Source organism: Emys orbicularis, chromosome 3 (assembly GCF_028017835.1).
Source record: "Emys orbicularis isolate rEmyOrb1 chromosome 3, rEmyOrb1.hap1, whole genome shotgun sequence".
NCBI lineage: Eukaryota > Metazoa > Chordata > Testudines > Emydidae > Emys > Emys orbicularis.
This window is the reverse complement of record NC_088685.1, coordinates 92,576,840-92,594,586: the sequence shown is the minus strand read 5'-3', so window position 1 is coordinate 92,594,586 and position 17,747 is coordinate 92,576,840. Positions and strand designations below refer to the sequence as shown.

The 17,747-nt window shown below is 41.8% G+C and overlaps 1 protein-coding gene across 1 annotated transcript in view; it reads left to right on the top strand.

Annotated features, from left to right (window-relative positions):
• Positions 1-17,747, top strand: part of ROS1 (ROS proto-oncogene 1, receptor tyrosine kinase) — a 91,011-nt gene that overhangs the window by 50,990 nt on the left and 22,274 nt on the right. The window contains exons 30-38 of the mRNA XM_065401421.1: positions 2,720-2,952; positions 5,909-6,085; positions 7,060-7,234; positions 7,751-7,868; positions 12,100-12,287; positions 13,156-13,248; positions 13,818-13,953; positions 14,493-14,655; positions 15,594-15,658. Of these exons, the coding sequence (XP_065257493.1) occupies positions 2,720-2,952; positions 5,909-6,085; positions 7,060-7,234; positions 7,751-7,868; positions 12,100-12,287; positions 13,156-13,248; positions 13,818-13,953; positions 14,493-14,655; positions 15,594-15,658 (1,348 nt within the window). The remainder of the gene's footprint in view (positions 1-2,719; positions 2,953-5,908; positions 6,086-7,059; positions 7,235-7,750; positions 7,869-12,099; positions 12,288-13,155; positions 13,249-13,817; positions 13,954-14,492; positions 14,656-15,593; positions 15,659-17,747) is intronic.

The following is a 17,747-nucleotide window of genomic DNA, read 5'->3' as shown; positions in this document are numbered from 1 at the left end:
AAGCACACTACAGAACATTACAAAGGGATTTCATATTTTGTTATGTACTACTGTAATGAGTAATGCATATAATTACTCATTGTGGTATATACAAAGAGAAAGTCCTCAAAACCCCGATTTGTGGACATCTACATAAAACTAAAAAATTGCTAAAACAAAAAAACCTTGAAAAATAGGGTGACCTGATAGCAAGTGTGAAAAATTGGGACGGGGGTGTGGGGTAATCGGTCCCTATACAAGAAAAAGCCCTGAATATCAGGACTGTCCCTATAAAATTGGGACATCTGGTCACCCTATTGAAAAATGAAATTAATAACTCCTGAAAAACTGAAGCCCTAAATATAAACCTGTGAAATATGAGTCCATAGGGAGTGATTCATTAATGCTCTGGCTTGTTGACTTCCTGAGAAGGCATAAAGCAATAGCTAAACAACTGCAGTGATTCTTTTTGACTGAGGCAGCATTTCAAAATAATTTCACGTGTGTGCAATATGAAGTCTTTTTCCCCCCAGGAATCTAACTTCCACACTGCTGTCAGAATGTGTGTGTTTCCTGACTTTTTGTTCCTAGTTTTCTTCATGTGATTAAAGGTTTTATTAAAGCTTGGAATTAAATCAGCTGCTGTCAAAGCTTCTTCATGTTCCTAGCATATTTAACAACACGTCAGAACTTTGTGGATCCTCTCTGTCTTCCCATTGTTTCTATATCAAAATGAGTGAAGCTTGAATCAACTTTTACATCCCTGCAAATACAGAAGAGGGGGAGAATCAAATGAAATAGAGCTAGGAAAAATAAATGCTTTGGTCTTGCCACTGAGTGTCACTCTTACTCCACACATTTCTTAGCAGGAAATCTGTTTTCCTTATCAACACAACCCATGCAAATTTCACTTGAATAATCTATGATCTTGTAGCCAAAACATTAGTGTACTCTAGGGAAAAATACATATAAAAATTAAGTAAACCGCAGAAGTAAATGATGATGATTTACAAAGCACATCATCCTCATTCTGATGTGTATGGGACTCTACCTTGTTATAAACCTAATACTGACATTTACCTGTCTAGTTCTCCATTTATAAAATTATTTTCCTGCTGAACCAATATGGACATGCCATATATCAGTTCAAAGCTTATCTGTAAATGTCAAAAGAGGATTTGGTTTTTCAAAATGGTCATCTAGTAACCAACTGACATGGATAGGAAAGGAAGTGGAGGAGAAATCTATAAGCATGGCTGTAATAAACTTATTTTAAAATGTTATTGAATATTCACAGAAAAATACATACAACGATCACACAGCTCTAGTTACAATTCTGTGTGCATCCTTATTAATATTAAAACGCCCCTATTCTATTATTTGAAATGGCTTGGAATGGATTCCATAGTGTGAAGGTATTGTTGGGAGAAATGGAATGTAATCAAAATAAGCAATATAGAAAACTCAGTATGGAAAACTTCCTAACAGTTTGATCTATTGGATTATGAAACCATTTCTCAAGAGAAATGGTGAAAGCTTCATTGTTTGATAAACTTAAAACTGGGCAGAACAAAGCACTGAAAAATGTATTGTAGGAAACAATACTAGATGGACAAGAACTTGGTTAGCCTAACAATATTTTCCATTTCTAACTGTTGTGATTCCATGACTTATGAGCTGATATTTTATTTGTGTTTCTTTTACAAATTAGCTAATAGTTCATTTGAACAAAATGCAAGAATATGATGGTTTTCACTACAGAAAATATCAGTGCAGTGCATCTGCTCGGTTTAAAATCTCATTGTAGGATGACTGATACATTATTAAATATTTCTCCTTATATATGGATGGCTGTGCTTCTCTTGGCAGATCATGAACAGAGTATCATTTCATATGTTCTTAGGATATGTGCCAAAGGCCAACTCAAGATCATAAGAGGCAACACTCTTGTACTGCTAAGAAAAATCTGTAGTGCTTCAAAGCATCTGACTTTTTTTTTTAAGAGAGAGAGAGATTAACACGAGATGTACAGAAACTGTAACTTCTTTGATGTGGAACCTCTCAAACACAGAAATCCCTAAAACCAGGCTTTCTAGTTCTTGCTATCCTTTGCATGAAGCCTCATTCTAACTTTCTAGCTTTTAGATCAAGCAAAGCAAAATTAAATCAGCATTTGACTTCTGGGATAAATATGCACACTTTATAAAATTAAAGCTATTGAACTGTCTTTCTTCAAACTTGACTTACTCCTTATATTTCAAGAAGATCAACATAACAAGCCTACCTTTCATATTTCTACCTTCAGACATTGTTGAATTATCAGTGTGCAAAATTTCTGATTTCAGTATATGGGCATTTTTTTTCCTAATGCATGCCTAGAGTAAATGCATATCTGACATCCCAGGTAGGAGTCTAGCAAAGAGCATGAGTTCTAGGGCACCACTGCCAGGCTGGCAAAGAAGAACAGCTGTAAGTGTACCTGCTAGGACTGTGGGATAGCCAAAGACATATTAAGCACCTCAAAATATTTTTGAATCAGTGCACAGTTTTTGATGTACAAGAATGTGGATTTTATGTGTATGATTTGTAGGGGTACAGTGTAACTATTAAAAATGGATCATATGTCACATGCTTTTGTGCATATTTAAAGCCCTTTATACTGATACTTTCTTCTTGATTTCTCTGAAAATAACCTTTGTCCCCCAAATCTACAAGATTTTTGTTTTGCTCTTTGTTTCAGTACCAGAGGCAGTTAACCTCATTGAGATACTGGTTCTGTCTGATGACACCATCAATATATCTTGGAGTGAGCCTTCACAGCCAAATGGACCCATAGACTCTCTCCGCTATCAAATTACTGTCAACTTTTTACCCCCAATTCCTGCAGCTCCTTTGAGAAAAAATGAATTTCCAAATGGATCACTTGTCTGGTCTATTAACAGCCTCAATGGTGGAACAAATAACGTATTCAAGGTATAATTATAAGTGACTTTATCATATTTCCAGGCTTCTTGAGTAGACATACTTATTACCCAACAAGTGACCAAGCCTCTGTTTTGTAAAGTCAGAGCATACCTGCATTTTGTAAACATGGGTTCAGACCCCTGGCAGAGTTGTCTCAGTCCCTCAGCTTTCTGAGGAAGATAAATCAAACTTTATCCATTTCTCCTTGTGTGGGTCTTTCAGATGAGATCTTAAAAACTGAGCTCTGAGGCCTTTCTGTTTTGTGTGGACACTTAAGACCCCATGCATATGTGTAATGCTTGGCTGTGATATCTTTAGCTGGTAGTTCTCTTCTTGGCACTGTCATGCAGCAGGCTATGAGTTGATCAGATGGCTGCCAACCTTCCCCCCGTAAGGTAGAGTTTTTCAGTCCTATTGTATATGCAACAGTTTGGGTTCCAATGGGATAAATGGAGCTATATAAATGTAAAAAGTTAGTGGGTCAAATCTTGAAGTCCCACTGCAAAACTTCCATCCTGATCCATTGAGGTTAATGGGAGACTTTCTATTAACTCCGCTGGTAGTAGGATCAGGTCTTGGACTATTATTAGTATTATTGTTAGTATTATTAAAATATTTTTATTTAATGAAAAATGGAAAATTCCTAATTCTCCCAAAAAGCTGTTTGGTCCAGATCTACCAAGATATTTACCAAGAACTCCAGGCTTAGATGCCTATGTCTGGCATTTAGGCTCCACTGAGATCCAGAAAACTTCTGCCTAACGCTGTAGGTGCTAAACTCACTTGATGCCTAAATTGTCAGGGTAAAATTACGGTTGGTGCCTGAGTTCCTGCCCCTGGCATGCACTCTGCTGCCTCACACTATTACTGAAAAATTACTTCCTTTCTCATTTTTAACTGTGATGGGGTCAGGCCAGATGGCTACAGGAGAGTGATCCTATTGGGATCCAGGAAGTGGGTGGGCGGAAGCCCGCCCACTACTAAAGGACCTCCCCCCAGCCTAAGGGGAGTATCCACTCTAGGCATTTGGAAGCCTGTTTCCCGCCTAAGCCCCAGGACGATCCAGGATTGGGAGAAAGATAAGTGAAGGATAAGTGTGTGGGGCCTGATTTGGTAGGCATGCTCAGAGGTTGCCTGCAGGGCTGGGTCCCTTTCAAAATCTGGTCGGTGGTGGTACTCACTTGCAGCTTTTAGCTCCTGGACAAAGCACTCACCTGGGAGATGGGAGACCTGAGTTCAATTCCCACCTCTGCCTGAGGGGGGAAAAAAGGATTTGAACAGGGGTCTCCCACACATCTCAGGCAAGTGCTCTAACAGCTGAGCTACGAGATATCCTGATATAGCACTCCCTCAGTCTCACCTGTTGATGCTCTTCCACTGTGTGTAAGTAAAGTCATTGGAGCAGTGGGACTGGATCCTACGTCTCCCATATGGGTGCCCTAACCACCAGGCTACAGAATCATTCTCTCGCTTGCTCTCTGGCCCAATCGCTCTTTCATTATTTGATCCATTGTGGTACAGCTTCAACAGAGAGACTGAGGGAGCCCCACATCAGAATATTCCATAGCTCAATGGTTAGTGCACTGTCCTGAGAGGTGTGGGAGGCTTCTTTTCCCCTATCAGGCAGAAGAATGAATTAAACCTGGGTCTCGCCAGCCCAGGTGAGTGCTCCAATGACTGGGGTAAAATGTATAAGGTGGTCACTAGACCTCCCCATGCATTTTGTGTGGAGTGAAGCAGGTGTCTATCTCACTCTCACAAAAAATGACTTAGGTGCCTACACCGCCTGACTCCAGGAGAGGGCTCTTGGCTCTGGATCACTAAGCTGAGATTGGTGCCTCCCTGCAGTGTGGATTCAGGAGCTGGTCTCCGAGAAAAGGGCAGAGCTTTAGGACATGCCCCTCTCCACAGCATCTCCCACAGGCTCCCTGTTTATTATGCTGGCTTTTGAGGCTCTCATTCTAAGGTGCCTGTCTCTTCATACATATTAGCCTGCGCACCTAATTCAGGCTTTGTGGATCACGGTGGTGTTGCTATGATTTTTTTTTTAGTCACCTAAAAGTTAAGCGCTGGGAAGTTGAGCATCGCAATGCCTCAGTCCCTTTGTGGCTTTCCAGGTTTTTCTGTTTTATCCATAGAACTATACTTGATTATTTCACTGAAAGTTGACAGACACATATGAGTGGATTCCACCTTTCAGCAGTTTATAAATTTTTTAAAAAAAAGCATACTGCAAATAAATAGCTGGAGGAACAATACACCAATTCTGGTATTTCTTTAGTATTAGCAAGGGCAGGTTAACAAGAGTCTTAAAAATGCATGCAGTGCATTGGCTGTTTGGTGGACTTTAGGAGAAAAACTTCTCTCAAATTAGGATGTGCCCCGGAGAGAGAGGTGCAGGGAATGGTCCTTAACATCTAGTTGGTAAAAATGCCGCAATTCCTTGTGGGTCATTGAATTCCACTGAAGTGGTGACGGTATCCATGACACTGTCCAGGCAGGCTGCAGACAAAGGAAGGAGACCTATATGGACAGAATAGGTGATATTTTAATTGGTGATTTTAAACCTAGAGAGAAGGACTCGGTGGGTGTCAAAACGCTACCCAAAGGTTTGCGGAAATGCTTGTCACACAAGGAACGAATATGAGGGGAGCATTCTGTGGGAAAGATGAAACTGGGGAGCTGAGCAGAGTCTGTTGGATGGGGCTGGCGGCCAAGAGGAGTTCTGTCTCAGGGTCCCCATAGCTTTAGTGGGAAGGCCCAGAATGTTTGGATTCAGGCCGTACATAGTCTTAATCTTCCCCTGAGTATCAACTTTGTTTAAAGCAGTTAAGTAATGTTCCAAGGTACTTGAATGACTAAAGGAAGCATTCACATTGCCATAACAACAACCACCAAAACCACACCCAATGCAGTTTTCAGAGTGGCTTCTTGAGACTGTATGTTTCATTGTTTCTCCTGTTAGGTTCTTGCTTTTCATCCAGAGAAGAACTGGTTTTCTGAGAGTGCCCCTGTGTTTGCAGCAACGTTTGAGACTCCGCCTGTCCCAGTTCATATAATTGCCAGAAACGCCAGTTGTCAGTTAGAATGGAGGTCCCCTTTGCATGGCAACATAACCAGCTTCTGGTTTGAATTGCAGAAGGTAAAAAATACACTTTTCTTTTCAGGTTAAAGGCCAGATGTTGTCCAGCCTTGTAGAGGGTGGGGAGCTAGGGAAGGATGCAAGGAGTCCTACTGGGTAATTCGGACACGATAATGTCCCTGCCAGTAGTAGTACTCCACCAAGGGGCAAGGTGAAGGCAGCACTGGCCAGGAACAAGGGAGAACTGCCCCTGCAGCAGGCGTTCTCCAGGAGTTCCAAACGATTTTTGGCTGAGTCATCCAGAACCTCTCGGGGAAGGAATAGCCCCGATACACACTCTCCAGTGTGTGCTCTGGTTAGAAAGAAATAGGTGGGCTCCAATTTTTTTAAATGTTGAAATAATTTTTTAAAAAACAGTCTATGAATTTTATTTTCATCTCCTACATGGGGCAGGCCTAGAAAGCAACTGCTGGGGAAACAAATCAGTCCTGCAGCATGCGCTATGAAGTAAATGCTACAATGGTAGCAATATACATGGCAAATTCAGGTTTAACGATTGAACCACGGTAGTCAGAAAATGCCAGAAGCGCTACTAGACTGCATGAATGTCTTAATAGCGCTGATCATAATCGCGATGGCTTCACTTAGGATCAGCCTGGCAAGCAAACTCACAGCAAGCCAAAGGTACAGGCCAAACACAGGTGTGGAAGGGGAAGGCTGCTTATGGTCTCTCCTGCTCTTGCACACCTATGCAGGTGCCACCCACTCTGTTGTCCCGTGTGATTTCCAGGCCTTGTAGATCTCCGAAGAATAACATCAAATTTCTAGGTGGCCTTGGTCTGTCGGAAGAGGGTTTGTAGTTCATGCTCCCCCAGTCTCAATAGCCTCTCAATACTCGTGTTTGTGTACACACTTCTTTAAGGGCCCATACCAAGGCCACTGAAGTCAATAGAAAGACTGTTGATTGCAATGGACTTTGGATCAGGCCCTCAGAGAGTGAGACTATTGACTCAGATGATATTTTATTTTTCTAGTGGCAAACAAAAAACGGCTGGTTTTGTCCTGCAAACATCACCTGTACGGCAGGTCCCATGTATAAATGTCATCTCACGGGAGTTCGTCCTGACACCAACTACTTTGTGCGAGCAGCAGTTATTTACGTAACCGGAGCAAAAAGCACCTCACCTCCAGGAAGCTTTAAAACTAGGGGTAAGCCCTTAAAATCATGTGATCCTAGATTACTTGCACCCTCAAAATAGTGTTAAACATTTTCAGGGTGCTTTGCCACATAATATTCATCTTATAAGAATCACTGATTTCTCTCTGTGTGAACTCCCCCCCCCCCCCCCCAAAAAAGGTACAAAATAAATATCTGCCAAAAATAAAATTGGAGCACTCTTTCAAAGGTGGGAGATGGGGAAGGAGAGAGTGGAATTGAAATGAAATACTTTAATGTTATAAGAACTCGTGAATCCAGGCAGAAGTCTGAATGTGTGTGAATGAACCTTGTGAAGTTTCCCATCATGAATAAAAGTCCAAAGGTTCCTTTTCCATGAGTAGCCTTTTAGACGAGAGTCTCCAGTTCCTTCACATGACTCAACACCCAGGTGCATGTCGAAGTTTTGCTCTAGCCCTGGCTCTTGTCACTTTTTTCTCAGAATATGAAATGTGTGTATTAATATACTATGTTTTCAGAATTCTACATTTTCTCACTTTGCACAATAGCTGGAGTTCCAAGTAAACCAGGAATCCCCCAAATAGCAGAGGAGAATACAAATTCTGTACAGTGGGAAAAAGCTGAAGACAATGGAAGCAATCTTACCTACCACATTTTAGAAAGCAGGTAAGTGAATTGCAGAGCACGCTCCTGCTAGCAAATGATAGATGGTTCATTTGTGTATGGGTATTCAGCAGAATGTTTTATAGTAACTAAGTAGGAAATAGGTTCAGATTAAATACTAATGAGCTTACATTTTGGCCCATATCCCAAATTGGACTCAAGCCATTTTAGAAATTTCTAAATGTTTGATATCCTTTGTTTTGAAATTGTATTTACACGCTCCTGCACGTCTTGTTTTCAGGCAAGACAGGAAGGAAGATTATCAATATGATTTATGGCTGAAGGGGGGAATTCGGGCTTTCAGCTTATTCCTCATCTGTGCTTACTAATAGAAGAGGTAGGCTGAGGAGTTGATGAGGAGATTCAGGGACCTCACAAGCACACTGGCCTAAATTTTCCAAAGTGACTAGCAATGTTAGGTACCTTGATTTTTTGGGTACTCAACTTGACACAGTTTAAAGGGATCTGATTTTCAGAGGGCTGGTGCTCAGTTCATTATGGAAATCATCCCCCTCTGAGGTGTCTTAGGCTTCCAAAAATTGAAATGTCCCAAAACACTCAAAATCAATTTTGAAAATTTAGGCCAGAGACCCAAGGAGCTTTTAATCTTCCTTGTGGCTAAGTCTTCCTTATGTATCTGAAGGCAATATTGAAATAATAGAATCATAGAAGTATAGGACTGGAAGGGACCTCGAGAGGTCATCTAGTCCAGTCTCCTGCATTCAAGGCAGGACTAAGTGATAACTAGACATTTCCTGACAGGTGTTTGTCTAACCTGCTCTTAAAAACCTCCAATGACAGAGATTCCACAGCCTACCTAGGTAATTTGTTTCAGTGCTTAACTACCCTGACAGTTAGGAAGTTTTTCCTAATGTCCAACCTAAGCCTCCCTTGCTGCAATTTAAGCCCATTGCTTATGTACTTGAAAACTGTTATCATGTCCCCTCTCTGTTTTCTCTTCTTCAGACTAAACAAATCCAGTTTTTTCAATCTTCCCTCACAGGTCATGTTTTCTAGATCTTTAATAATTTTTGTTGCTCTCCTCTGGACTTTCTCCAGTTTGTCCACATCTTTCCTGAAATGTGGCACCCAGAACTGGACACAATACTCCAGCTGAGGTCTTATCAGTGCAGAGTGGAAGGATTACTTCTCATGTCTTGCTTGCAACACTTCTGCTAATATCCCAGAATGATGTTTGCTTTTTTTGCAACAGTCTTACACTGTTAACTTATATTTAGCTTGTGATCCACTATGCCCCCAGCTTCCTTTCCATAGTACTCCTTCCTAGGCAGTCATTTCCCATTTTGTATGTGTGCAATTGATTGTTCCTTCCTAAGTGGAATACTTTGTATTTGTCTTTATTAAATTTCATCCTGTTTACTTCAGACAGTTTCTCCAGATCATTTTGAAGTTTAATCCTATCCTCCAAAGCACTTGCAACCCCTCCCAGCTTAATATCATCTGCAAACTTTATAAGTATATTCTCTATGCCATTATCTAAATCATTGATGAAGATATTAAACAGAACCGGATCCAGGACCCCACTTGGTATGCCCTTCAAGTTTGACTGTGAACCACTAACAACTACTCTCTGGGAATGGTTTTCCAACCAATTATGCACCCGCCTTATAGTAGCTCCATCTAGATTGTATTTCTGTAGTTTGTTTATGAGAAGGTCACGTAAGACAGTGTCAAAAACCTTACTAAAGTCAAGATATACCTCATCTAATGCTCAAACCCCATCCACAAGGTTTGTTACCCTGTAAAAGAAGGCTATTAAGTTGCTTTGACATGATTTATTCTTGACAAATCCATGTTGACTGTTACTTATCACCATATTATCTCTTAGGTGTTTGCAAATTGATTGCTTGAGTATTTGCTCCATTATCTTTCCAGGTAATGAAGTTAAGCTGACTGGTCTGTAATTCCCCAGGTTGTCCTTATTCCCCTTTTTATAGATGGGCACTAAATTTGTCCTTTTCCAGTTCTCTGGAATCTGTCCCATCTTCTATTAGTTTTCGAAGATAATCGCTAATGGCTCAGATATCTCCTCAGTCAGCTCCTTGAGGATTAAGAAATGTCTTAGGAAAGGCTATCCTCTAAGTATTTCTGACTCTGATAAACTCAGACAAAACCAGAAAGTTCTGGAAATCTCATAAGAAAACTAGTTCTAATAAGATTTCCAGGCCATTTCCCAGATGCATAGATCTGTTTGGGTAAACTGGTTAATCAGATGAAGTTTTGGATGCTTTTCCAAATCAAACCTCTGAATCAATTAATGCATATTCATCACTAATTGAAGTATAGATACCTCATTATCCAGAGGAATTGTGGGGGAAATGTTAAATAGTTGTCAGACAAGGGCATTAAATGTTCCAGGTTACTGGGAACTCCTTGAATTAATCCTCTTGCAAATGGTTAGCTTTAGTGAACATGTCTATACTCATAGGCATCTACACAGCAGTAGCTAAAACTTTAAAAAGTCCTGTTCTGGGATCATATGGGGTAACTGTATAGCCTAGGATATTTTTTGTAGGAAGAGTTGTCTTTGATTCTTCCAATTCCTGATAAGAAAAGGGGGGGAATCTTGTCAGGGCATTCCAGAGTCAATGTAAGTATTAAATCTCCCGAAGATGAATACATTGAATAATATCAAAGGGGGTTCTTCTGCTGGGATATTTCTATGACATTTTGTAGATTGGGGGTTAGGGAAAGAACCAAAAAATAAAACTCAGTGCATTGTTTTTCCTAAGTTAATTTAGTGCTCATGATAGTGAAAGATTGACAGCACTGCCAGAGCTTGGCATACTTCAGCTGCATAAGCTTTCACTCAGGCATACTTTCCTGGTGTTGTAAGCTTCTACCATGAGTACACGACAATACTGAACTGGATACGATAACTGAGATACGATGAGACCTGATGATTTTGATCTGCTAAAGGCCAGATTGCACCTGACCCATGTGTGGGAGTCCAAGGTGAGGAAAGGCATGAGGAGCTTTATCTCATGTAAGGGTTATGCACAGTCACAAGCTTTGTATTCTCCATGATTCATCTTTGATTTTTCATCAGTTTTGTGACATTTACTTTTCTCATGTGGTTTTGATGTAAACCCAGGAGAAAGTCAATGGTTTCAACTGAGTTTTGCAATGTGTCCAACTAAGGTTCATTTGAACCCAGTTAGGTAAGTGTGAACCCAGCTAATCAATACCAAAGAAAATATTTGCATAATCTCCTTGAGGATAACCATTGATTTTCACAGAGCTCTGTCAGTAACATGAATAACCCAACAACGCATACATTTAGTTTCCACATGGCTTTCTGGGCTAGATGTTTTTGTTTTGTTGTTCTGCTTTCAGGGCTGCCCAGAGGCTTCAGGGGGCCTGGGACAAAGCAATTTTGGGGGCCCCTTCCATAAAAAAAAGTTGCAATACTATAGAATACTATATTCTCATGGGGGCCCCTGCGGGGCCTGGGGCCTGAGGCAAATTGCCCCACTTGCCCCCCCTCTGGGCGGCCCTGTCTGCTTTAGAGTGAGTTGTGGGGTTTGTTGGCATACAGTACAAGGCCATTTCACATGAAGTATACCTGTATCGTGTAACATGAAATGACGATTCAGACATGCCCTACAGATTTAATGTATGCTCCTTCTTCAGATGGTGTATAATCTGCTCTGAATTTTTGGTAAGCGATCCAATCAAAGCCAACTTAAAAAGGAAGCAATATACCTGGCAGCCAGCAGATACTGTGGGAAACTGGCTAGCTAAAGGATTGTGTCTTCCCTGCCAATGAGATGCTTTCTGTATTAGCTTGTGAAACCTGATACACAAGGGGCACTGAACTGCTCTAGTCCCGAGAGAGCTAAAACCTCTAACAGTACAAAGAATAAATGGAGAGTTTTGCCTAAAATCAAATAACAATGTTTTGAGATCCTGGCTATGAGTGGCATATTAAAACAGCAGAAAGGATGCCCTCACCGTGTATGTCCAAAACATGCTGGCATTTCATTTTCTATGCCAGGCTAAAGAGGTGTCATCTCCTGTGTTACTGGAACGGCATGTTAATATCACTATGTTTCTGTAGCCAAACCCACATGAATGGAATGGTACTGAGTGTAGAGCATGTGCAAGAAGTGAGTCTTCATGTAGGCCATGCTGTTGAAATGATGTATGGCAGAAGCTGTAAATAACAAAAACTAGCTAATATATCTTTGTTGTATTGCTGTGCACTTTGTAGGAAGGGCTCCTGGAACACAAGTGAAATGAAGCCTTCTTGGGAGATGGTTTACAATGGCTCTTGTACCAATATATGCACATGGAAGGCCAAGAACCTAGAAGGAACTTACCAGTTTCGAGCAGCAGCTGCAAATATGCTGGGACTGGGTGAATACAGTGGCATCAGTGACAATATAGTGTTGGTTAAAGGTATGTGCTGTATTTTTTATTTTGCTAATCAGCTAACATTGAAATGGTAGATCACCAACACAAATCATTTTTATTCAGAGTAATCCTAATGATTTATGAACAGAGACAACTATTTGTTTGAAGATGTTATAGCATCTATAGTGTAAAATGTGTAAGTGGCAATTAATAGCAGTGTTTCTGTGAAGATTCCCAGTTGGCAGTGCTAGGGCTAACTTTCTTTTCAAAGAAACACTGGGTCCAAACTCTCTCTGCACTCGTTATCACTGGGTTGGATATGTTTTTCTACACTGTCTGGAGATGCTGTCGTATATCGAATGAAGTAAGGGTGGGGTTCAAAGGAGCTCAGCGTTTGCTCAATTCTGCTCCCATTGACATCAGTGAGAGTTTTCCCATTGACTTCAGAGGGAGCAGACGTAGGCATGCACTGAGGCTTTTGAAAATCCCATCCTAACTATTTAACAGTTGAACAGCTCTGCACTCTTCTTTCATTTACAACGGTCAGAGGTTAGAGGAATGGCACCGAGTGGGAGTTCTAACAGGCTCTGTCTACACTCCATCCCTTACAATGGCGTGGCTGTGCCACTGCAGCCGCACCGTTGTAAGGGGCACAGTGTTGCCGCTCTTTGTCGCTGGGAGAGAGCTCTCCACTCCGAACAAGGGGCAGTAGCTTCATCGACAGGAGAGCGGCTCCCGCTGACAAAGCGCCGTCCAAACAAGCATTTTTCGTCATTAAAACTTTTGTTGTTCAGGGGTGTATTTTTTCACACCCCTGAGTGACAAAAGTGTAGACAAAGCCCCAGTTTTGATTAGCTCAGTAGTGCTCACCCACGTTGCATTGTCAGTGAACTACTCTTCTCTTTCTTAACAGATGCTACGCCTCGCCCAGAGGCAACCATTACCATAGCTGTTGTGACTGGAGTGATTGCCTTCATCTTAATTGTGATTGCACTGTTTGCTTTTGGTATGTGATTACAAAGTTTAATACATTTTGTGGGTTTGCCAGACCACAACAAAATGAAACAAATCAGAAATGTAAGAGAAGGACCAGCTGGTGTTTTAGAGCTAGATCTTGTGAGGTGCCAAGCAACCACTGGAGCATGTTTCCTGGCCTTAGCCCTTGCTGATTCCAACACTCAGCACAGTAGAAACTTGGATCTCTACTAGGTGGTGCTGTATAGCCCCCATGCAGAAGACCTGGGGCTAGAAGGGACCTGGGAATGCTCATATTTTGGGTCACCAGAGATTACCGGTTATGCTCATAGTGGTAAATTTCATTGTAATTATTTTAGTTCTCTGCAGGGAGAGCAGAGGGACACTGAGGGTGCAGTTGCGTTCTTGCATTGTAAACTCACACTGGTACGGTTAGTAATCATTTCGTCAGGTATGTCACTGATGTTCATATGTATAAACCCAAATGCGGGAAAGGAACTAGAAAAGGGTCTCTGATATAGGGGAGAAACAAACGTAATTATTCAGCTTACTTGTGTAAAAGGATGTCAAAGTGCAATCTCCTATGCTTTTCCCTTCCAGTCTGGTACCGAATATTGAAGTTCAGAAAGTCTGCGCAGCATGGGCAGATAGTGCTCGTCAGGGAAGATAAAGAATTAGATCAACTTAGGGGGCTGGCTGATGCTGTGGGATTGTCCAATGCTTGCTACGCTGTGAGGTATGTAACTGTGACATGTGTAAAAGCTACTTCCAGAGCAGAAAATTTAGCCGACCTTCGTGGGCCTGATTTTCACAGATGCCGAGCACCTAAAACTATGAGTGAAGTCAGTGGGAGCTGTGGGTGCTCAGCACTCAGAGAATCAGGCCCAGAGAAAGTGACTCAGTGCCCACAATTGGGGCAGATTTTGAAAAGAGTTCAGCTTCCATCTAGGCACCTAAATAAGGTCCAGCTTTTTAAAAGACCGTAGGACCCAGCTGCTCCCATTGTGGCACTGTGGAATATCAGTCCATGATTGCTCAGCATCCTCTGTGCTGTGACAGGTATAAATCTGGCTCTAGGTACACAAGAGGTGTAATTCCCTCCTCTGCAGAGGGCATGCAAAAATCCTGTGCATCACTTCAGTCTCTTGGGAACTGTGTTCGAGACAAATTGTACCAAATTTGTTTAAGGCAAAATTTCGAGAGCATTCCTCAACCACGTATTTATTTGAATGATTATTTATTTTTAAAGCTATAACAAGCCGTACTGTTTTGTAGCACTCTTCCTACTCGGGCGGAGATTGAATCTTTGCCAGCCTTTCCTCGGGACAAACTGAATTTGCATAATCTGCTGGGAAGTGGAGCCTTTGGAGAGGTGTACGAAGGGACTGCAGTAGATGTCACAGGAGCTGGAAATGGGGAATCCAAAGTGGCAGTGAAGGTAATTTCAGCTGTGTAGCCCCTTTAGCAACAGCATGGTCTAAGGTGGGCAAACATGGCTTTGTGGTTAGGCCATAGGAATGGGAGTCAAGAAACATGGGCTCTATTTCTGTCCCTGCCACTGATTCACTCATGGAATCCTTGTGGAAAGCACTAAGGGCTGAGCTCCCCTCACAGCACTTGTTAATGTCAAGTCTTGGGCCTTTCCTTATCTGAGACAGTCAATCATGTTAAACATTTTAACTTAAATCACATATATAAATATTTAAATTCTGTATCACCCTCTTCTAGTGACTTAACTAAGACTTAGTGTGCTAGCTCAAGCAAACCTAGTGTAAATCTGTCTACCCAGTCTGGGAGGCAGGTTTCCAACTGCAGTGTAGATATACCCCAGTGCCACAGGAATGTGACTTGACATAATGATCCAATCTCCCTCCTGTTTAACCGTCAGTCGAAACAAGAACTGGAGAGCAGGGAGGTGTAACAGCATGTACTTGAACACTGAACATGTAGCTTTACCTTTATCAAGAGCATGTTGCATTGCCGCAGAAAGGGAAAGCTGAAAACAAATGGGATCCATCTGAAAACATGGTTAATACCGTATTGCACAACTATAGGCAACTCCTTTGAGCTGGAACACAATTTTCCTAAGTGTCTTTAGCCTCAGGTGTTACTCCCCTTCCCCATACCCTGCTGTCTGTTTACTAGTCTGTCCTTACACTGTGAGCTCCTCAGAGTAGGAAGAGGGCATAGATGCCTACTTCTGTTTAGAAAGTGCCTATTACATTGTAGCCACTACTGGAAATTTAGAATAGGAAAAGTGTGTGTGTTAGAAGAGGAAAGCAGCCCATTGAATTTTTTCTTATATAGATGCTAAATGGGTTATACTGGCAGTGATCAAATTGTGCTAACTACTTGTTGTGGCCTTGTGTTGCATAGACTTTGAAGAAGGGTGCAACAGACTATGAAAAGAGTGAGTTCCTGAAGGAGGCACACTTGATGAGGTAATGTTGGATCTGCCACAAAATTTCTTTCAAGAATGATCTAAATGAAGGCTCTGGCCTACAGGAGGGATTAGAGAATCACTTTCATCTGAATGGGGTTTGTGAGTATCTTTTGTGTCCCTTATTTTTGCTGAAGAATTAAAGCATCCCTGATGAATCATATCAAAATGAAGCTGCAAAATTTGTTTGCAGAGTAGATGGAGATTGAAAGTTTTTTGCACTAATTTCATGGATTGACTGGACCTTTGGACTGGGATGTTGCAGCCTCGCTGCTCCTCCCTCTGAGCCAATTAATATAATAATAACTATAGTAATAATTAATAATAATGGGATGATGTTTGACAGCCCCAGTTTATCAGGATAAGAATAGGCCCCAAAGTTTTAATTCCTTGTTGAAAGTTGGTTTTAATATATGCACATTCACCGGTAGAGGTTGCCACATATCCTTACCTATTCAGGGCGCAAATATATGATATATGTACATGCCCTCTGAGAATGAATTTACACGAAGAGGTCAGTGTTTGAGCTGGAAATCCAGGTTCTCTGGAGTCCCCAGTGAATGTGCCATGATTTGAGGTAAAGACTTCACTTAGGAGCATAAGAATATGAATAAGGCTTAATTTTCAGAGGTGTTGAGCACTTGCAATTCTCTGACTTCAAATTTGGGCACTCACAATAAGAAGCTGGTATTGAACATTTGGAATTTAATTTCCCATACTGAAAATATAACATTATTGAATTATAATAGACAGATAGCAATTGTATTGTGTGCATACTCCCTCTTTGCTTCTGTTTCCGTAAGTTTTAAAAAAAAATCAATGTCACATTTCCTTTGCTCATTCCTTACGCACTGTCTGAACCGAGCGTGGAATGAGACGGGCTCCTATGAAAATACTTGTATGTGATTATGTAATTAAAGACAATCAAAACGCAGTTTCATAAAGGAGAGGAGTTAAGGTTTTATGTGCATTTCCTGACTTTTGACTGCATCCTTTCCCTTCTTCTTTGAGTGCTGGTCCCTCTGAGTATTCAGTGTAGGTGCGCCTCTTTAGTTTGTCTTCTACTGCCCGAGGTCTGGGACAGAATCCACCTGTATTCTTTTCTTTCACTCGATGTTTTACCTGTAAATAATTGTAAATAGGTATTTCATTCTTATGTTTACATAGTTGGTTAGCTTAAATCTAGTTTAGTTAGTTAGAGTTGGGGAGGTTCCTTCCCCCACCTTGTCTCCCCTATGCCCAGGGTTCCTGGCTTCAAATCTGCCTTGCCTGCCCCTAGATCTCCTTCTGAGTGACCCTCACAATACCAGCTTCCACTGCTTGAGGGAGTCATGCATTCTATCTAGGTGTGGGATTAGCCACTTGTCTCCCCCTGTACGAGGCAGGCTCTGGGAGTTACAGGTCTGCCAACCCTTTATAGAGCTAACCATGAGACCTAGATCGGATCCAGGGCCATCCCGTTCTCCAATTCTTCACCTGAACCGCTGAGCACTGCTCCGGTGGCACTGGCAGAACGTTCCACCAAGCCGAAAGACCAAGTGAAAGCATGACAAGGATAAGAAACACAAAAGAGCAGAGAAGTCTGTTCATAGGTCCTCAGACAGGAGAGCAGCTTCACTTCTTCTCTCAGGTTTGAGCAAGACTCTGCGCCCCATATAGTGTTCACCTAGAACTCCTGGTGAGATTGGGCATGCATCGATGATACCAGAAGCTTCTGCTGTTCCAAAACCATCCTCTGAGTCGTGCAAAGATAGTAAGCAGTGCACTCCCTCTACACTGGCAGTGTCATACTGCACGCCTAAGCCTGCACCATTGGTCCTGAAACTAAAGACTCCAGCCAGTTCTCTTCCAGCTCAACTGAGATGCGCCCTTCAAGATGTTCTGGAAACCTACCCGGATCCAGAGTCCCTGATCTTCATGTAACCAATGTTAGTACAGGACATTTGTAACCCATGCACCTCCTGAGTGTGGTGTTCTGTCACCTCTAGTGGCACCAAGACCACTTAGAGATTAATGAGTCTGCTCTACAGCCTTAGCTAAGGGCCAGTTGGCTTTTAGCTTATGCGGTAGAGGCTCATGCACTAATCTCC